Consider the following 23,325-nt stretch of genomic DNA (forward strand, 5'->3'; position numbering starts at 1 on the left):
GAATAACAATGAAATAACAAAACCACTACATGAGAAATCCAGTGAATCTTGTAAAAATATGAATTTTAAACGCTCATAAAAATTTGATTTGTTTGTAGACATTTTTTTTATAAAGTTAGACAAATTTATGAATAATCTTGTACGACATTTTCAAATCTAAGATTTAAAAAAAAATATTTATGAATTCTCAACCCAATTTTTTCGTTTTTTTGCCAAAATTTGAATTTTAAATGCTTATAAAAAAAAACTGTGACTAAGGATTTTTAATATTTTTCAAATGTTATTGTAACAATATTGTAGGAGCCTTGTATTAAATTGTCAAGCTTTTTTAGCTAACAAATAAAGTTTTATTGAAATTCATTGAAAAAAGGTGGGTAAGTGGATGTCGCTCTGCTGTACAGTAGGTTACAAGTGGGTCACTGTAATAGATGGTGTTAAATTTGAATTCAATGATATAATATCATTAAATATCATTACTTCATTACTATTGGGAATTTTAAAATTTGACCTCCCGAATGCACCATTTAGATTCACTTTCTCATCGAGGAAGATACTGTTGAAGAAAATTGAAGCAGTTTTACTGCCCCAAACCGTGATGACACACAAAAAAAGAGATAAAAAAAATAAAAAAAAACACATATCATTGTAAAATAAATACATTTATCGTTCCACTCAGAATCTAAAAAACTAATAAAATTGGAAACTGAAAATGTTCCTAAACAGTTCAAAACAAATCAAATTGTATCGTGTATAGAAAATGCAAATATAAACAACCAGTGAAAATTTCATGACACCATTACGTCACTTGATATTGACTCAGTAACACACGCACATTATGATGCTTTACATTATTGTGTCTTAAATTTCGTTCCTGAAGTCAAATATATAACCTTTCAAGATTTCCTAGTTGGTCAGAACTGGAAACAGAAGATTTTTAAGTTCATCAGCGTTTATTTTAAAAAATAATCATCCTCCTCAAGACTATTATCCAGTTATGCATAAGCTCGGTTTTGTTTCTTTAGCCGATAAAAGAGTTGAGGCTAACTTATTTTTTTTACGCAAATTAATTAATGGATGTATTGATGCTAATACACTACACTCTCAAGTTAATTTTAAAGTTCCATTCCATCAAACTAGGCCATTAACTCCCTTCGTTATTAAATCCCACAATAGTTATTACGGCAGAAACCAGCCAATTGATAAAATGATGCGCCTTGGAAATGACCCTCACTTGTTTAATAGATATTAATAAATATTAATATTATTATACTATATACCTAATTATTTATATTTCTTATATCATGTATTTTGTATACTTAATATTTGTATTATTATTACACATGCAATTGCATGTAATCTTCACAATATTTAAAAATAACGACTTGTACAGTTGGGTAAGTGTAACACCTTCTTAGGTTATATATATATGTATATATTGTGAATTATATTGGGCTCACTGCCTATGATTAAATAAATAAATAAATAAATAAAAATACGTACAAAAAAGAAAATTCATAGTAAGAAAATACAATAGGTAGCTATTAAGTACTCTAAAGTTAATTGTTTTGCCTACTTCCTTGCATCTTCCTATTCAGAGCGTTTCAAATCTTTGTTGTCAATTTCAGTCACGTCAATGCTGCCTGCAATCCAATCATTGGGAAGTTTGTTGAGATGCCTATTGATTGGAAGTAGGCGCTAACGGTCGTTGCCTGAAGCATCAATCATCCTTCAAATCAGGTTGCCTACCCTGGCGTCTTTAATCTTTTCGGCAGACGCACAATGAAAAAAACTTTTTATCAGAATTTTTATTACTAATAAGATCAGGAAAACATAGATACGGTCGTTCTAAGTATTTACCTTCTATGTTCTATAGTCCTTATATATATAAGACACACTATATACTCCTGGAGTAATTAGGTACCTACTCATTAGTAAAACTTCCATATAATGAAGTGTCATGTGGAACAAAAGAAAAATCGTATTATAGAGGAATTCGATGAATAGAATTAAATATGATAATAAAGGTCATGCTTAACAAAAATAATTCACTAAACAGAAAACTTTGTTAAATGGGAGTTCGTTATATGGAAGTTTCACTGTATTATATTAAAAATAAAGGACTTGTAAGTGGCGTTTGCAAGAAGTGCTGTAATAGAAGTTGTAAACTTGTTGAGCATTATAAGTAAACTCATGATTAATAAACAAATTTGTCTCTAAAATAAAGTTTTCTTAAAATGTATATACATGAAATGGTTTTGTACTATAACTATGATATAAACCAAACAAAAATCATATTTGATTTAAATATACTGCCTAAAATAGGCCAAAATTGGGTAATTGAGGACTTACTTATTGTCAATCTGTCAAAATTAATTACAAGATTTAGTTTTCTGACATTAAAATGTCAAATTCACCACAATCATCTAAATACCTGATTAAACTTTTATTTTTATACCATTATGAAAATAAAACCGGGACAAACTTATTTGAGTTGATTCAGGAGTTTGAAGCAATGTTCTTCGATCAATAGGTAAACTTTATTAGTATTTGTTATTATATAGTTTTAAAATTCTAAGCAACCTAGTTGATGATTTTGAAGAAATATATTTTTAAACAGCTCATGTTGATAATTTCTCCCAAATTGAATTAGAAAATCGACTAAAATTATTTTTAATTCCAATTCTTTTCCAAATCAATTTTTATTTCTTAAGTAGGTATTTGGCAGGTACCTATTACTATACTGAAGAAAACCTCAAGCAGCTAATTGCTTCATCAACAATGGCTTTCACAGAATTTTTATATAATAATTCAATTAAGTATATAACATTTCTATGATAACTAATCAACATTTTTATTGGTATAGACTTTTAACAACATAGATGTCAACATTTAAAAATCATACTGGTATTTTATCAATCATACAAATTACAAAAGCATTTTTCTAATAGATACATAAATTATATTTTTAACAGTTAATAGGTGAAAAAAGTCAAGTTCAGCATATCTCACGGTTGAATGTAATATTGTATAAATTTGAATACTTAAATAAAATTCATTATTTATAATTATTTAATTTACGATCTCAGTGGTGGTTTTGTAACTGAAAGTTGTATAATGAATAATGATTATTATGGATTCAATAATCAAGAGATGTGCTGTTTTATTGCTTTCGTTCCATTACTACTCACACCAAATACAAATTAAGCTTAAAATTAATAGATATATTTATATTAAAAAAAAAACAACATTTGAAATAATGTTACAGAATTTAATACAATTTCGCACTTATGATTTCTACATAAAATATTTAGATAGGTTGGTACGTACAAAACAAACACAATTGTCTTATATGATATAGCATAATATGTAGGTATGTCCTGTATTGATGTAGGTAATTACTAATAAGTGAATTGTGATTGGTTATCTATAAAAATAATAAGGGTGGGTTCGTACAGTTTAATGTGTTTAGCATTAAATAACAGATATTATATACATAATATAATTATGTAAAAATAAATACATTTGGTTCATCGTTATTAATTAGAATTTCGGAATTATTATTGTTAGTTTTAATATTAAATTATTTACATTTAACTATAACTGTAAAAAATACATACAAAAAGATTTTATATCATATGACATTTTTATGATAACAATTATAGCAGGTTTTAGAACTCGGAAGTATTATTCCAGAATTAAAAAAAAATATCATTCTAATTATATTATATATGGGTTTTGGGTGTTTGGTTTTTTAAAGATTTTTTGAAGTATTATGGGATACCGATCAAATTGGGTGTAAGCCCCACATTTTAAGTTAGTTTGATGTTTTAATTGTATTTTAATAAAGGAAAGTAACAACTAATAACTGTGATAGGAGTGAGCCAATCCAGACCGGTTGTATCTGTGGAACTGATAACATTTTATTTTTATTTGTTTAGTGATTGATTGATTTAACATAAAATATTTGCATTTCACGGTTTAAATTGTTATTAAAAAAAATGGTAGTAAAAGATGAATTTTATTTATTTATTTTTAGGGAAAGAGGGGGCACTTGATTACATTCGAGTTTAAATGTGATTGACATAAAAAATCATAATTGTATATTATTAAAAAAATATATTGAAAAAACTAACATAATATTTTAATTTGCCAGAAAAGCATTATTACGAAATCAAATATCCTATCAAATTTGCAATTTTCCCTATATTCATTATTCATAGAATAATAATTTTGATAGTTGTAATTTATTAACAAGCAATTAAATAGAATTTTTATTCACTGATAATTTAAGCTTTATTGATTTTTTTTTTTGTTTTTTTAATAGTTATAAAATTACAAATACGATATGATTTGGAAGAATAAAACAAGTAAAAGACTTTTTATCATTAAAATTATTTAAAAGACACGCATTATTTTAAGATATACCCATTTACAATTAGGTATGTATAATATTTGTAATACATTAAAATGTATTAAAAATATTTAAATAGATCGTAGTCTATGAATAATTTTTAATGTTGTTTCAAATTATTTAAACTGTATTGTAACTCACCATTAATAATTATTAGTTCTAGTTTTTAGAATGTATACAATAAAACCACCAAATAATAGTTAAAATTGAATATTAAATAAATGATTGATAAAAAACACATAATTATTTCAATAGAAAGTTTTACATCTAATTGATTATAATAATTTCAACACAAATACAATATTTCTGAACCATTAAACTGATGTTAATGTAAAAATCTGACATGGATATCTTTTTAGAATACAAAAAGGTAATAATAATGGTTTAATATTGGAAATAAAAATCATATCTATATAATATAAATAGGTAGAAAGTATACACAATTATTATAATATATTTTAATGGGATTTAATTATTCTAAAAAGTCACATTTTGTCTATAGATATTAATGTTTTATTAAAATACCTTATTCATTACTTGGTGTAATCAAGTGTATGTTGATTACGATAGTAAAATGTAAATAATTTTGTGAAATTGAATGTATCTGATCAATACATAATTTAAACAATTATTTTATTATATAAAATGTAATTTAATAATAAATGCTATATATTGATGATGCTTCATTAAACCGCTTGAAGACGTTTGTATTGTTTTCGGATCTCATTTATGTTGTTATAATATTATTATTGATTAATAAGAATATATTACTAGTTATTAAATTTAATTATTATCACCGTTTATATTCTATCAGAATACCAATATCAAATAGGTACCAAGGAAAATTAGTTGTTTTAGCTAAATATAAAATAAAATTGTCGCCTCACGATCAATTTTGAGCTTAGATTTTGGGAACTACATTTAAAATTTATTTACATATATGAATCATACATATTTTGTCTATCTAGTTAATTATCTACAATAAGTCAACTAACAAAACTATTATTGCGTGTAAATAACATGATAATATTGATTAGAACTATTAGTAGGTAGATATTTTATTTATAGCACGTCATAGATTAACAATTTTTTTTGTACAAAAATTTAACTATATAACGAATAATCTACACTTTTTTTTTAAATTATCTTATATTCTTAATCTTTATACATTATACAAGGAACAAGAAAATTACATTGTTATAGACCAACGACAAAAGTTGGTTTGTGTAAATTTCTAGTCCGTTAATTAGTAATATTATATCCTTACAATTTATTTCGTACATAAGGTTGGTAATCAACAATAGTAAAAACAATATAATTAATAATAAGAACTATAGGATACATTACATAGCTAAATTCAAGGATGAGAACTAATATTTTCTGGTATATTCTTGATATTACACTAGGCACTTAATTATACTCCAATATTGATTTATATAGTTAGGTATGTCTGGTATTAGGTATTAGTAATTAGTTAGGTACTTAGTTAGGTAGGTATTTTAAGAGTCAAATAAAGCATACAATACAATCAGTATTTTCAATTGATATGTGATTGTTAATTAACGAGTGTAAAGAAAAAAAGGTGAAGGTATAGTTTATGCATAAGAAATTCTAAATTTTTAAGCCAATATTTTCAACTAAGTACCTAAGTAAGTAAAATTAATATAAAACGTCTATTTAGATATTACACGATTTGAGAAAAATAAACATCAACACCTTTCAAATTAATTTGTACTACATTTTCATTAGTGATAACTAATAATACATGTCATAATAGTATTATTAATACATAATTATTTATCATGTCACTGACCACAGTCGTATACAATTTGAGATACCTAACACGATGATTTCGAATTTGTTCCTACTCTTTGGCATTGGTCTTCTGTCTATTTACAATTTTAATAAATTATACGGATAGTCGTCTAGAATCATACAAAGCACAAGTTATTATTTTAAAAAACATAATTTTTTTGGAAATTTAAAAAATAAAAATAATAACCATATAGGTAGGTACTTTTCGTTTAATTTTACGCTGTGACATAACTTGTAGCAATATTGAATATTGATGGCATATTATTGTATTACTTATTAGACGTAGTTACACCGTACACAATACATATTATTAACAAACTCTATAGGTACCTATAGACATTTCCTAGGGCAACTTTTGAAAATCCTGCGACATACACGATGTACACGCCATATTTATTAAAATCAAACAAGATAGAATAGACAAAATAATATCTGAAAATTTAAAAATGTCGGTAATTAATCGGCGATGACGTGGTAGGTTAAATTTACAATAGGTAGGTACTTCTGAATTTCAAATTTAATAATAACAATAGTAATATTATGTATTGAGTAAATTACAGATAATGCCCTTAACAATTATAATATACTATAATAATATACTATAGGTAGGTTAGGTTACCTATAGTACTATGGTATTGTGAATTTGATGTTACTGTTAGACCTTAATGAAATTGTTATGATAGATCATATTTTGCTACAATTTGGCTATTGTAGATTATACAAGGAACAATATAATAATAATAATAATAATAGTAATAATAATACAACCCATATTTGCAATGATATAACATTTTATAATTATTATAGTAGTAGTAGTAGTAGTAGTAATAATAATAATGGGCAGCCACAGTACGCGAACCGATGATAAACCGACGCCAAGGTGCTGAACACAACCGTTACTTGCAAATTATTGTGGTAAAAATATCTGTAATTTTGTTAACTGTAATTGTAATTTATTGTACCTACTTGCTATATTATTGTAAATAATGTATGACGGCCCGGCGGGAAAGCAGTCCTAAACCGGGTCGACGATTCAGGATAAAATAAATAAAAGTAGTAGTAGTAGTAGTTGTAGCTATATTTTGAGTTATTTTTAAATACCTACCTATAAAAGTAATAAATATTATTGTCTCATCCTTGAAACGCAAAATCGAAAAAAAAATCCATCGAAATCAATATCCATGGATTTCTGTTGATGAATACGCGTACCATATAACATAGCTATATAACAATACGGTATGCCTAATGTTAGTAGTAAAACAGAGAGCAAATATAAAAATGCCAATAGAAAATCAATGCGTATTGTCGTACTGATATATTATTATATCCATAAAGTTGACTAGTAAAATGGAACATTCTCAGCACGTCGCGTACAATCGCAATAAATTAGTGTTAAGATGTTTATGACTTGTACCAGCTACATATTTTTTTTTTGTCGTGCACGTTTCAGTTTAAATTATAAATCTGACTGGTATGACACAGAATAGTAGTTAAATTTAATTTAGTTTTGCATACTTTTAGTTATAAATGCATTTTTACTATTTATAAAACGTTCTTACGTTTGTACCATAGGTCGTCTTTTTGTAAAATTGTAGGTATTCATTGTATGTATTTTTCTTACATTTTAGATATCAAAGAAAATTACTCAATCGTGTCATACATTCACATACCGTAGGTAATGCCCATTATAGGGCATAGGTAAGTATGCCATAGGTTGGTATTACAACTTACCCATTTACACGAACGTTCAATGTGTATGGTGTAGGTACCACGTGTGCTATTAAACATGTATTGGTATTATATTATTTTAAACGAATAACGCAATTTATAATGTCATATTTTAATGTCTTAAGAGTAGGTCCCAAAGGTTCCATCTTTGATATATTTTAGGCATATTTGAATAATTTTTTTAGAGTCTTTTTATGGCCATAAACATCCTAACCCTAGTCATAATAATATTAATAAAATATAACCGATTGGTATAGGTACTTAAGTACCTGATAATAATATGTACACCGTGGAGGATGGAAGAATAATGACACAAATAGTATTGGTTGAAAAAAAAGTACAATACAAATACAAATTACACGCGTCTAATAGTAATTATTAATATATGTATATAATAAAATTCGATCGCACGGCCAAGCACATTATTTTTAAATATTTAAAATCCAACCACAATCCCGTTGTAGGTATAAATCACCATCGTAATAATTTAGTCTTGCAGACGATTTTTGACGTGGCCACGGACGATTTTTTTTTCTCGAATACAATTCGATCGTCCCGTAAATTACAGTACCCATTAGGATATGATATAATATTATTATATGATACAATACGTCATTGTACATTGTGAGTATAACAAACAATAATAATATATTATTATCATGCTCGACGAAGAATATTTTATCGTGAACAATCGTTCAATGCGATATTATAAAATATAACACGATTCAGAACTATTATAGTTGGGCTGGTTTAAACGTTCACGTCGGCGTTACGCGTATGGTAACAATGCGTGCTGTTCAATATTGTTATGGTTGCAAGCGGTTACACATAATATTGTTATATACCACGTGCGGTTACCGCCACCAATGCAATCACGGTCCGTTTCCGTACGTCGTCGCGACTCGCGAAATATATTATAATATTTACATGGGCTACCTATTATACCTATTATACACCTACCTATTATTATGTACATTTACAAATTTCACAATAATAATAATATTAAATAGGTACCTAAATGATAACGTTATCGTACACTTTATATACACAATACTAAGTCGTAGGTATAATAATATTTGGGCGTATTATTATCGTTATTGTTTTCCGAGCAGTGCCGTATGGGAACGGCGGTGAGCGTACGGCACGTGTACGCCTGGCCGCCTCACACGTACCACTCCTTGACGTCCTGTCTCTTCTTCGGCTTGTTGCTCACTCCGACGATGCCGCCGACACCGCTTCCGCCACTGTGCGGCCTGAAGTTGTTGTGCGCGTACGTGGGCGACGACTGCGCCGACGACGGATAGTTGCCCGGCGACAGCAGGTTGGCCTGCTGCTGGTGGTGCAGATGGTGCTGCTGCTGCTGCTGCTGCTGGCACAGGCCACCCCTGTCCGAGCCCTGTTCGACGGGCGCTCCGTAAGCTTTGGGCATTTCGATCTTGTACCTGCAATTAATATAATATATTATATTATATATTGGGAATTCATATTTTATTTTAAATTCAATAATAAAATGTACAGAACGACCAAAGCCCAATATATAGGTAGATCACGCAATGGTAATAATAATATGAGACAATCGGTGACACGTCTAAGCTATTTACAAATTTGATTTTCCACGTGGCCAGCTGCCAGACGAAAATCTGAACGCAATGTCATACGTAAAGCCGGATTCACAGATGTGCCGTGTCGATCAAATCGTATTGTGATTGGATATTACTTTTTTGGTATCATTTAATAACCAAGTTGTAACCGAGTATACCAAGGATTGACTACTGATCAACTTTCAAACCATATTGGTTACCAGTCGTAACCATATAATAACCAAGCCCTAGGACGACACGAGAGTAGCTGTGAATGCGCCTTAAATCCAGTAAAATGCCGAGGATTTCTATTCTGATCATGCTGTTCCGTCGCTCTACGATGAGGAGAAATACATATAATTGTTTTGTTTTCCGCCGGACTCACCAGATTTACGCAAGAGGACGTCAGAGGCCTATTTATTTTTTATATGTGACCAAATTAACACCACAAACACAAAAAAAAACAAATACTTACCTATAAAAATAAATTTGAAAAATCTTGTCACAGAAAATTATCTCAGGTAACCATTTTATTTATATAGATAGATAAAAAGATACTTTGGGTTATTTTTATCTGGATAAGATGGAAATATAAATATATTTTCATTTGTATACCTAAATTATCTAGACCCAATTACAAAGCAAAATATTTATACTATAATTTAGGTACTAAAGCTGATAACACAACGTTGGTTTTGCAAATTTGATGTGTTGAGCGTGGGTCAAAAAGAGAAAACACACTTTATGTGCTGACATCCTCTTAACTAAAATAGTATAGGAATAAATGTTACTCTATTGTGTATCACAAAACATACATAATATTATATGTACTGAACAAACAAGACGTCTAGACGAGCACATCCCTCATACACATTAAACTAATGTTCATGTAGGTTTACTCATAATTATTTATCTTCATTGTTTAATAAATAATAGGTATAATAATATATTATTGTAAAGATACGAGATCAGATGTCCGAAAGACTTGTAAATTTAACAACAAACTATTAACTAATTAACAAAACAACAATCCAACAATAGCGTAGTCATATACGTTTTCGTAAATAATATTATTCCGCTGGTACGTTTAAGTTCTCCGCGTATTTCACACACACCCCTTTCCTCATCTGCACTTCATAATATTATACACTTTTAACAGTAGGTACGGCAGCTGCTCCAATAATAATGAATTAATGTTTGATCTAAGTTAAACCCATAGTATTATACCCTGCCACATAATTTATTTTGTACCGTGTTACTCTTTGGTTTTAATTGCAATATAGGTACATACCTGTTCGTGTCGGTCCTGTACTTGACCTTGAGCACGAGCAGTATGATGAGCACGATGATGATGAGCGTGGCGGCCGTGACGAGCACTACGAACGCCGTGCTCTCGGCCGCTTTCGTGTTGATCGGCGGCTCGGCGTGCTTGGGCGGCGTCGGTTTGGCCGCCGGCGGGAAATGATCGCCGCCGAAAACCACGTTTGGCGTGGTCATCATCGTTTCGCCATCGCGTTCGTCGTAACCGCCACCGTAACGGTTGCCGCCGCCGTATTCGTAACCACCGCCGCCGCCCACGCCACCGCCCGATTTCACGTTCGTCTGCTTGTCGCCGTCGAAGAATGTCGAGTGCATCGTGGTACTGATAGTGCTTGTGGTAATTACCACAGTGCCGGTTGACTTTTCGTTGCCGCCGGATGACGACACGCCGGCCGAACTGCTCGTGTTCGTCACCGCGGTTGCGGTCGCGCTTACCTCGGTACCGGACACCCTTGAGTGCGTGGCCGTTTTCGTCGCGGTGGTCGTGACCGCCGACGACCAGGACTGATCCGTTTGATTGGTGGCCGGGACCGCGGTACTTGCCGTGCCCGCCGCGCCGGTCTTGTTCGCCGACTGCTGTTCCACCCCCGAGGATCGGTTAACGGACGACGTCGTCCAGTTGGTAGCGCCGTTGAACGTCGTCACCACCGGATGTAAACCTGAACGAAACGATATAACGATTGTTACATGTGCACCGATAATTTGTCTTGCACCATGAAACGTATTATTAGATTAATATTTAATATATTATTATCATATTGGTGACTACGACTTTGGTAGGTATTTTATGTACTTTTTGTGGAAATACGTTTCAAATAAAATTATTTATGATTAGTATTATACCCACCAATATGGACCAGCTAGACTTAGTTTCGTTATAAGTTTGGGTCATAGATGTTTAGTTTTGTCATTTAGTAATAATGCATGATATTTTATATCAGATGTATTAGTCATAATTAATAATATTATATTATTTTCTGCTCGAATGTGTAGGTATATATTATAATTTTTTTTTTTTATTTTACTGATCTTTAGCATCGACAACAATGGCCATTAGCATTTTGTAGAGGGGTTACGGTTGGTTGAGAAACACGTGTTTGTTGGACGAGGATTCGTCACTAAAAACTCGGGTGTTCACCCATCCGGGAACTAGTGACGCTGGCCGATGCTTGACCTCAGAACACGTTAGCGACTGAGGCCAACCATCGATCCACACCAGGCTCTAATTATAATTTATAATATTATTAATATTATTATTATTATGACATTTAAATGTCGTATGAGTAGCGTGCGATTAAATATTATCATTAAATTTATTTTTATGTGTATGGCTAGGTGGTTTCTCAATTTTGTACCCATCTGCTTATGATTAACCCCCATAAACAAATAAATTGTGATATACAGTTATTAATGTATTAAAAAGCTTTATACTTTTAATAGTAGTGGCTGAATCGTCAGTAGAAGACGTTGGGCCAAATCCAGAACCCGTAATACAATCGGTTTCTTCGTCATCACACGCTCCAGGGACTTCAGTTACTAATGATGGAGGTGGTACAACTGTTGGAGGTACATAGACGGGTGTAATCAAGTCATCTCCTGTATTGAAAAAAAACACAAATATAATATTTAATCAATGTTTTTAGTTCTTAGTTATTATTATTACAAAACCAATTATTTTAATTCGTTGAAAATATTACAAAGCTAATTTTACAATAATATTTTTCGAGTTTCAAAAATAAAAACTAAATAATTGTAATTTCCACCGATAGTATACTGTGATTATATATATTATGAAATAGCACTATGAAGTTGTATTAATTTAAAGGAAATAGGAATTAAATTAAACTAATGTCTATGAAATTATTGAATCCTAATCAAATAATTTTCTATGTGAATAAATAGCTATAATTACTCACCAGACCCAACATCAAATGTTACAGTACACTGGTCTTCATCGTCATGGTTACAACCAGATCCTGCTCCAGAGTAGACTAAGTCGTCCATTACCCCGGATGCTGGTGTCTAAATATTTACATTTTAGATATTAATAAGTTGAAAATGTTAAATGGTTAGGATTTTAAATACTTTATTAATCATTATTATGAAGCTGGGTATATTATTTTTAAGAATAGATATATTTTATAAATCTTTTAATTAACCTGTTGCATGGTATCCAGCAGAGAGTGTTCGTTCAGCCTGTCCAAAATCGATGACAACTGCTGAGCATCTCCTTTGCTGGTTGTCCTTGGATCTCTGTTGGCCGTCAAGTCAAACACTCTGAGGCCATTGAAGACCAAACCCACCATAACTCCTTCGAACGCGTCTTCAATACGTTGTTTAGTTTTATTCCACCGACCACCAACTTGAATTGTTGACTGTCTATTGAACACGCTGAGTTGATGTCCTGCAAATAGTATTGTTTTTTTCCACGTATATTATATTATCGTCTTGTCTGATTTAGATAAAATTGCAATACGCACCTGAAGGATACAGAGTTTGCATACTATTATCGTCCACCTGCAAAGTCGAGTTTGGCCCCGACCTTACAAATCTGACCAAATGATAGGAATTATCGTTCACTATGACATTTGCCTCACCGATAGGATGGTCATTAGTCCCGACGTTGTAAATTACTACAATGTGTCCATTCACCTTTTTGGAAAAAAAGAATAACGTGTTAGCACTCGAAGTATAAAACGTTCTTGTATATAGCCATATAGACATAATATATAGGGACTTATGAAAACTAAATCGCTCTTTTTAAAAAGTTTATCAAACGATAAGGTAAAATCAAAATAATACACGCATTTTCATGAAAATACCAACTGTATACCATAAGAGTAAGTTAGCCATTCGTAATGTATCTAATAAATATTAAATATTTTATACTTTTCATTGTTAATCGAAAAATTGGTCGAATTTCAATACAACTTATGAACATGTGAATTTTATTATTCATAAAAAAGTTCAGTAATTTACAAATTGATACACACATAATATTGTCATTATTAAAGTTTACAAGGTGTTTGGAGCAAAAACCTGTGTTACAAAAAGTAAAATTTAGTAGGTAGTTGAAAGACGGCGAAACTTTCTCCTATAATATACGTAAAAGAAAGTTAAATTCTTATTTGAAAACCTGAAAATAGTTTTCAATAATTTCGTTTATATATATTAAAACAAAAATTTATTTCTCAAGAAAATAAATGAATAGCTTATTTAATAGTTTTAGTCAAACCAAAAAAGTATGTTGGGTATTTAATGTTTTGTTCATTAGGTATGTACCAAACCAATAGAATCAATTATACCTAGGTAGTAGGTGTTTTATACTTTTATAAGCTAGATTTTTATCGTAATCTAAAAATGATAAATGGTTAAGTTTTTTTTAAATATTATTAAAAACAACAGCACATTTCAAAAAGATCATTTTTTAAATTGTCAAACAAATTATTTTAAATTTGTGAAGACATTTTTTCAAAAAAAAAAAAACAAAATATATTAACTCAATATATTACGTCTTTTTAACATTTTAAATTGGTTAAATGTACTTAAACATTGATATTTTCTAAAAATCGATTTTAGTAATATGAAAGCGTATAGAAAAAATAATTCAAAATAAACTTTTAAACTGATAAAAATGTCCGAATCATACATAGCTATTGTAATAAATTTGTATTGTATATTGTATAAGAGCTAAATTTTTATAATGTCATAATTTAAGTAGAATATAAGTTACCATTTCAAGTTGTAGGTAATCACCAGAAGTGCCACTTTCTACACGGAACAGCACACCGCTGGACTTGGACGTGATGAAACCCAAAGCCAATAGGTCGTTTTGCATATCTGGTTGCCGTCCGTCGGGGAACGCATATGTCACAAGACCCCCATCAGGGCCAAAATCATAAGAAATAGACGCTGAAATGACATTTTTTTTTATCTCCGCTTTTATAAATACACGAATAATATGTACTAATTATTATAATATAAAACATGAATCGAACTTATACAAGCAATTTTCGATCATGTAAAGGTGTAAAAACGTACCGCAATTATTATCGTTGTGGATAATTAAAAATAAACCTAACCCATGAATTATATTTTAAATATCTGATTTCTAACTTACGTTCAGAACATGTCGGTCCAACGAATGCAGTCATGTCGCAATCGCACGAATACGAATTCCACTGTTCCACGCACGTTCCGTGGTTGTCACACATGTCTTGCGTGCACATTTTGCTGAGTCCTGTGATATGGAATCAGAGAGTCAAGCAAAAATATTGTATATAAGCTATATCATATGTTTGTAAAAATACTATGTAGACCAATGTTTCCCAACCCAAGTTTGGGCAGTGATTATTTTAGGTGGTGTCCTGAGGGGGATAATATTCCCCGGTGCCCAGATATTTGTATACTATTAGAATTATTTGTATCGTATTTATTTCAAACCAAGACAATTTCCAACGACCCCCCTCCTCTACACATGGAAAATAGGAACTGAAATAATCTCTGTGTCGGGACGTTTGGGTTACAAAATTCTGTTAATGGATCACAAGCACAATGTTCTAAGATTAAAAGATTAAAAGATTAAATTATATAATTTTACTTCTACCCACTTATTACAGTGAAACAATGCTACTACACTTTTTATTTAGGGGATGTCAGTAAAAAAAGGGTCAAATAGTGGGTCACCATATCGAAAAGGTGAACTCTGATGTAGACTATTCATGAACTTACCGTCACAACCAACGGTGACGAGTGTGCTGGGTATGGTGGCGTTCTCGACCATGTCCGGAGATTCGCCATTGTATTCCAATCCGGACATGCATCCCTCAAATCCGTGTCTCGAGTGTATATGCTTTGACTGACGTTTATGCAATTCTTTAGGCACGCCACCTGTAAAAATGCGTCATATTTTTATAAAGACATATTCAAAGCATATACTATTTAATACAATACATTTATATATCATACGCATGTCTTCTGTATAAATTACTATTATCAACATAGGAGACTTATCCAATATACTATAACAAAACAAATCAACAACAAATTGAACTCACCAACATAAAACATCCCGTTCAATTGTATATTGTGTGGTCTAGAGATGGTTGTGGTTGACGCTACCTGATCGTCAATAAGTAGACAAAACATAGTGGCCGATATTTGTAACAAGTGCACCGAATGCCAATAGTTGTCACTGTAACTATTCTTCGAAGTGTCCCGAAGTCGAATCACGTGCGTGCCTGAACGAATGTTGATAAGTATGTGGCCGTTGATCAATTCGGCAAGTGCAAAGTCGTTGTGTTTTCCACCGTTGTAGAAAAACAATCCGGATGTGTGCTTAGTCTTAAATCGATAGTAAACTTCCATTCTGGAGTAGGCCTTTAATGGTGGCAATCCTATAAACGTATTCTTTGATAGGAACGTAACCGTGTGCACCAACGAAGGAGGTTTTTCTTGTTTTTGATATTTGGAGGTCATGTGTACTTTGGGCAAGTCTTCCGAAACTGAAAATAAAAAAAAATGATACTGAGAATAATTCTTTCAAAATTTCAATCTCAATACGCGGTTTAGGTTGTCAGTAGAAACTTACAGCCTTTGGTTGAAATTTTTGCGAGATCAAAATAATTAATTTTGTTGAGTATAAATTGTTGGATGCTACCGATGAAGCTGGGGAGATTTGCTAAAGCGTCTGGATCCTTAGGAGGTGTTCCACCAACTAATAGACCTTGCCATCTAAGAGTTATTTTATCTTCCATATCGGAATCATCTTAAAAAAAAAATCATTGTTTTAAAAATCACTGTTCAGACAACAATGAATGTTAATTGTTGTAATTACTTTTAACAGTAACATTGTCCACTTTCAAACGAATTTCGTGTGCCCTTCTTATATAGTGCACTGAATGCCAGTTATTATCGTCTAAATGAGATCCACATAGAACCACCTAAATAATACAAATTAATGATTTAATTGTTGTTTTTATGTTTCAGTAACATTTCAAACTAAAAATGTACATCACCTTAAACTATTGAAATCGTAAATGATTTTTTTTAATTTTAAGTTGTTTTTAAATTATTATATAGGTAAATTATAAAAATCATTACTAAAATGTATTAATAAATTGTTTATTTGTAAACAGGCAGTTTTTAAAGTCAAATGGTAATAAATAATAATCATTACCTTTTCTTTGTCACCGATTTTTAAGGCTAATCTAATTTTTCCAACTATCAATGCAATTTCCAGCCTATCCCATGAACTGTCGAAAGTCTTCATTAATACGGCCAACGGTCTATTTGTTTTGAATCGAAAATACATGTCTTCAACTTGAGTTGTCATCTTTTCTGGCATTATTGCTTGTACGTATTGTGTTCCGTTAAAACTGTACATGGATGATTCTGTAGAAATAACAATTTTTATTTAGCTTTTGTGTTATATACATTTTTAGTTTATTTATTCTAAAATAAGTTGTTTTTAATCATAATACACAGAATTAGACTTAATATAATATTAAGTTATGTTTATTTTCTAATTTCTAATTAAAAAAAAAATAATTAAATCATACAATATAGATACGTTAATATTATCTACTTTAAGGATTACCTACTATAAAATTATCAAAAAAAAAAAAATTAAAGTAATTTTAAATCCAACAGTATTATTTTCTTTTAGGAATTTGGTAGTATTAACCATTATACCTACTAATGAAGAAATTCTGTTATGGGTTGTGGACTGTGGTTTCATTCATTAAATTTTAAAGGGCGAGTAGTACCTAGGTATACTAAATAATGTATAAATGGATAATGTATTACGATAAGTTTGTATAATGTTTAGTACCAATTTTCAAACTTCTATCGTTAACGAGATGAACTTAATTCGTCATCCGAAATCCAACTCAAATTTAAGTATTATAAAGCATAATTGGTTTAATATTTATCATTACCTTTCATGCAAGTGGCTCCAGCGTACTCGGTGTTTGAACAGTCACATATCACACGGTTCCAGCCTTCGTGACAAATTCCTCCATTGTAACAAGTGTCTGATTTGCAACTGTTTGTAGATTCAGGGCAATGTGGAGTTACGGACACTATTGACATAATTTTCCACGTTGAAAAAGTTTTTAAAAAAATGAATTCAAAATAATATATTGAACAGTTTAGACGTAGGCACATCACAATATTATATTCTAGACTAAAAAATCTACACGTGTATATTGGATTTATTTGTACAAAATGAAATCACAGTTTCTGCTTCAAGATGGTATTTTAGCACTACCACGGTTTTACTATAAAATGTTATTAAATCATTTGTCAAGTTATACCTTTTTGTAAATCTGTAAGTCGGTTTCATAGTTCACTAATCATTGATTACCTATATTTTACCCCAAAGGAATCTCACTAACGTATAATATGGGCACTATAATATTGTAGGTGAATTATATAGTTTTATCTCGTTCGTTCAATATATTATTTTTTTTTCACAATACCCAGTAGTTAATTGGCCTTTATTTGGCTCATTAAACAATACCGTGGTCCTGTTCTAGAGACGAGCTGACCAAATTGATTGCTACACCATCCAGGACGAGGTCACGCACGCACCCAACGAATCCCGTTTCCAATGACAGTGTCCACACGCCAGGTGGTATCTTTTTGTGGTACACCGCCCGACCACCGAATCCCAACATGATACCGTTTTGTAGGTGTAACTGATTAGAATCACCTGAAAATAAAATTAATCATTACTGATAAATGTTTCGAACACGATGACATATTGTTGGAGTGTTGATAAAATGTATAATTATTGTAAGTCATAATAATTAGGGCTCGGAAGTTTATTATAATTTCTTATTTTTTTCTTTTTTGAATATGGCAGTACCTACAGTTGAATTGTTTTTTTTAACTAAAAATGTGTTTTAATAACACACGAATCTAAATGTCTGATTTTTATATTGCATTTTTTGATATTTTAAGTTTTTTTTTTTTTGTTATTTCACGCAATTATTAACCAATTTTTGATAACTTTTAAAAAAATCATTACTTTTTTGTTGTTTATAGTTAATGTCAAATGTTACAACTAAAATACATTTTAATAATTATAATTCAAATTTTAAACTATTAATTTGACAAGGTATTTGTATTTATTAAACAATAAAATATTTTAATAAACTTATTCATAAATATAGAGCTATAAGTATATACTATTAATTGTGTTGCATTTTATTGTTTACTCTTTACTGTCAACATTTGATTTCTAAAACTAAATGAATCGACATGAATTAATTTAAGTTTTATTTATCTTGCTATTTATATAATTGTGTGCATTTTTTAAAACGTTTAGGTCGTATTTGTATTTTTTTTAGGTCATCTACTTCCGAGTACTAGTCATAATATTAGTTAAATGTATTTAAACAAAACTTTCTACTCGGAGTACGTATGTTACGCAGTATGCCATATATGATATGGTAAACGTTTACGCTTGTAAGCACGATACGCGTTATGTTCGCTATATAAATGCAAAACAACTAAGTACAATTTAAACGATACAATTTTCGGATATTTTTTTCAGGTCAGGTAGAAACATTAGAAAAGTTTTTTCGTGCTATCTGAACATAAACCATTAAATTAAAATGTCTTCAGTTAAAAGTCAAATGTAACAAATAATTATATATTATATTTTGTTGTTGTGTCAATACTCTACTGTATGAGCGCCACAATATGAAAGAATCTAGTGGTGGCGTGAACTCTTATTTTATTGACAGACAAAAACACCATTGTACACTGTACAGATTGGAAAACTGAAACCCAAAATCTACAGTCACATCATCATATACTTATAAACGAATTCGGTGCAACATTTATTGCATCGGTATTCATCTTCATCTATTCATTTATGATTAAATTAAAGTTATAGATAAGTGGCGGGGGCATAATAAGACCTCACAGATTTCAGATTTGTGACCAACCTTTGACGAAAAAACCTTTACGAGCAACAATGCTCATATTATCGTAAATTAAATATTTTTATACTGATGTGACATGCTTCTTACCGTTTGTCGTGAAATCTGAAGAGTAATCGTCTACGGTGCAGTGTATATCTCTGTCATTACGCCATATCGAAAACTCGTGCCATTGACCGTCGTTGACTTTGATCTTTTCCGAACTCACTTCAGCACGAGTGCCGCCAGCGCCCAAATCCAAATACACGTAGAGTCGTCCGTCAACCATTTCAACCGCATAAATACCAGACTAGAAATAAATTAGATTTAAAATAACGAGCGAGATATGGTAACATATTATATTATAGTAAGCACATTATTTTGAAATGTTACTATTTGAAAGAGCTGAAAGTTATTAAATTATGTAAAAAAAAAAATATTATGATGTAGATATTGAAGTTTGTGATCACTCGATAAGTAGGTTTCCCTTAAACACTTGAGACAACTAAGTTTGTCTATAACTTTTATATTAGTTATTATACCTTAGTATAATATTTAGTCCGAAAACTTCTCATAACTTTGTCAATATTTTATCAACCTAGGTACTTATTAAAAACCACTTAAATGAAAAAATATATGTACTATATTAGTTGCCTTAATAATAATTATGGTTTCAATAAAATAGTCATAGTAATAATTATTTAGAAAAAGAGTCACAAAATTATAAAGTATTATTATATAATAGTCTTATATTATACGTATGTGTCTCAGACATTGATATAATACAATTTCAAAATTAAAACTGGTTCAATAGATTGCTGGTAACTGATAAACAGAATTGAGGTTAAATCTAAAACGTTTCAGTATAATATATAAAATAATATTATTTTCAGTTTACCATATTTTGCCTTATGTAGAAAGTTTAAATATATAATGAGTTATATATTGATAGTTAATGTATATTTGTTGAGTTTCATTCATTTAAGATTATAATATTTTAAGAGCACCGGGGATTGTTTGTACATTTCTAAAGACAAGTTCATAATATTTTCTTGTTCTAATAGATATTATTATTACATAATATGCACTAATCGGCAAATGTAAATATACATTATTAGATTGTAGCAAAAGTAAAATATATTTAAATTATTATAAATAGATAAAAAGTCGATTCTACAAGTATAAATAGGGTATGAAATTTAATAAACCAAAAAACAAAGTTCACACATTTTGTACTTACCAGCACAAATACTGTAAGTACTAAATACTTCGGCAGATTCAGCACTTTTCGGAGAGAACTATCACAACTAATTAGTAACCGATGATTATCATCAATGATTTCAACTAAAATTGTAACAATCCTGAATCTCAGTCACTGATTGAATTTTTACAAGACTAATTTGGGTTGAAGATGAACTCCAATAGAGCACAACGCACTAATCAACACGGGTCTATTGACGCTGTTTTCAAACGGGGTTGGGTACACTACAAACAGGAAGTTAGGCGTCTTATTTTAGGTATAACTAATCCCTTATTTTGTGCTTGCCAAAATTACCCGGACCCTAATTATTATCATCCGTTTTACCCTAATCTGAATCATCGACATTACCCGAATCCTTATTTCTAAAATAATCCTAAATCGGACACACACACAAGCTAATATCAAAATACACGATACAACTAATAAATATACATATTGTTTACAATTGTTTTACTTATTTAAAATGCAATACATGATAAGTTTTATAATAAATCTATTTCATTTATGAAAATAAATTATTTTTTTATCGTTAGTTAACTAAGTAAAAAAAAAATAATGATTAAAAAACTTGAATGTCGTCTTTGTGTAGTATGTCGTATGTATAATTGGTCCTAACAATAAATTTAACTATTTTAAATATTTATTTGATTAAATCATGATTTGTGGAGCGCATCAAGAGCAGTGAAGACCGGTCATGATTACGTGATCTTGAAAATTTTAACAAATTAGTATTAAATAATAGGTAGGTACAATAGGTACATAATAATAATACATTTATAAAACTGTTTAATAACTATATTGGTAGGTACTACGTTTTCCACAACTTTTTTGTGATATAATTTAATAACTTTTGCATTTCGGTATATCGTGAAAAAACACGTATTATTATTTTGTACCCACTAATTGCTTATGTAATTTACATGCAATTGGTTTTGATAAAAATCTTATATATTCAACTAGGTATTTATTAATACCAAGTAACTGAGTTGAAGTATCTTTAAAATTATTTCTCAGTATGTTGGACTAATTTAATATATAAGTCTAATATGTTTTGAACAGTTTGACTTAAATATTTCGATACAGTACTTCTGAGTCAAGAAGTTAGGAGTCTAGGAGTCTAGGAGCTAAGTAATTATTTTTTTTTTTTTAATTTTAAATGTGGATGGAATGGTAGGTATAAAGAGTTTGTTTAAGTTTAAAAATAATAATATGACACATATTATGTATCTTTAATAATATGACAAAACATATAAAAAAATGTCATTAGGTAAACCTATATTTTAATACCTACGTGAAATAATGTATGTATAATAAATGTACCCATAATATATTATTATGAAATTACTAAAAATGTGTTTCTTTTTTTTTTTTTTTATTGAACATTTAAGCTTCGACAGCATAGGTCATTTTAGCTTTTAAGATGTATACAATTAAAATATATAAACTTTTGAAGAGAAAAAAGAAATTTTTACAATATTAGAGGCTTATTTCTAATTAATTATATGTTTTTTTCTAATTTTGATGCCTTAAGGAATATAATGTGTTTCTATTCGTAGGAATACCTGTGAAATAATGTATGCATTACAAAAGTACTTATAATATATTATCATGAAATTACTAAAAATGTGTTTCTATTTATAGGAAAACCTACCTTTATTAATACAATATATAAATAATAATAAATTGATTATTATCATTTATTACTGGTAGTATAGACGCCAATATATTTATATATGTAGGTATGTATTAAAAATATTAAAAATATATTGAATATACGGTTTATTTATAAAAAATATTTTCAATTATCAGTGGATGGAATATAAAACTCAGTTATGGAGTAGGTATACTGGAATTAATTGAAAAAAATTCACGTTATTATCTGGGCGTGAAAGGATTTAAATCGAAAATGTATGAAGCTCAACAACTTAATGTGGAGAAAAATAATATGTAAAGAAACAAATAGTATTAAAATCTCAAATGTAAGTCTTCGCATCCCTTTCTTCGTCTCCAGAAATCACTCACTCTTTCAATTACCAACCGACAATACATCTATGGACTTATATTGAATGCTCCGTGAACTAAATAATGTTAATTTTGTTTTAATATTTAATAAATGTATTAGTTATAAGCAGGGCTAGGATTTGTATGCAATAAAAAACGGTAAAATATGCATTTTATTTACCAAAATATGCAAAAATATGCATTTAAATTTTTATAAGATAAACATAAAAATATAGTTACAAAAAAAATATTTTATTGTTGAAATACATCAGTGGGTTA

The 23,325-nt window shown here is 29.9% G+C and overlaps 1 protein-coding gene across 1 annotated transcript in view; it reads right to left on the bottom strand.

The window, feature by feature from the left end:
• Window positions 1-2,841: 2,841 nt before the first annotated feature.
• LOC132949759 (neurexin 1) overlaps window positions 2,842-23,325 on the bottom strand; it is a 272,000-nt gene continuing 251,516 nt past the window's right edge. The window contains exons 11-26 of the mRNA XM_061020821.1: window positions 19,896-20,094; window positions 18,377-18,568; window positions 17,793-17,936; window positions 17,033-17,247; window positions 16,691-16,796; window positions 16,445-16,621; window positions 15,912-16,358; window positions 15,586-15,744; window positions 14,975-15,094; window positions 14,588-14,766; window positions 13,335-13,506; window positions 13,014-13,258; window positions 12,771-12,876; window positions 12,286-12,450; window positions 10,826-11,513; window positions 2,842-9,396 (exon numbers count right to left, since the gene is read on the bottom strand). Of these exons, the coding sequence (XP_060876804.1) occupies window positions 9,117-9,396; window positions 10,826-11,513; window positions 12,286-12,450; window positions 12,771-12,876; window positions 13,014-13,258; window positions 13,335-13,506; window positions 14,588-14,766; window positions 14,975-15,094; window positions 15,586-15,744; window positions 15,912-16,358; window positions 16,445-16,621; window positions 16,691-16,796; window positions 17,033-17,247; window positions 17,793-17,936; window positions 18,377-18,568; window positions 19,896-20,094 (3,594 nt within the window). The 3' untranslated portion in view covers window positions 2,842-9,116. The remainder of the gene's footprint in view (window positions 9,397-10,825; window positions 11,514-12,285; window positions 12,451-12,770; window positions 12,877-13,013; window positions 13,259-13,334; window positions 13,507-14,587; window positions 14,767-14,974; window positions 15,095-15,585; window positions 15,745-15,911; window positions 16,359-16,444; window positions 16,622-16,690; window positions 16,797-17,032; window positions 17,248-17,792; window positions 17,937-18,376; window positions 18,569-19,895; window positions 20,095-23,325) is intronic.

The sequence above is a fragment of the Metopolophium dirhodum genome, chromosome 1, assembly GCF_019925205.1.
Source record: "Metopolophium dirhodum isolate CAU chromosome 1, ASM1992520v1, whole genome shotgun sequence".
NCBI classification, from domain to species: domain Eukaryota; kingdom Metazoa; phylum Arthropoda; class Insecta; order Hemiptera; family Aphididae; genus Metopolophium; species Metopolophium dirhodum.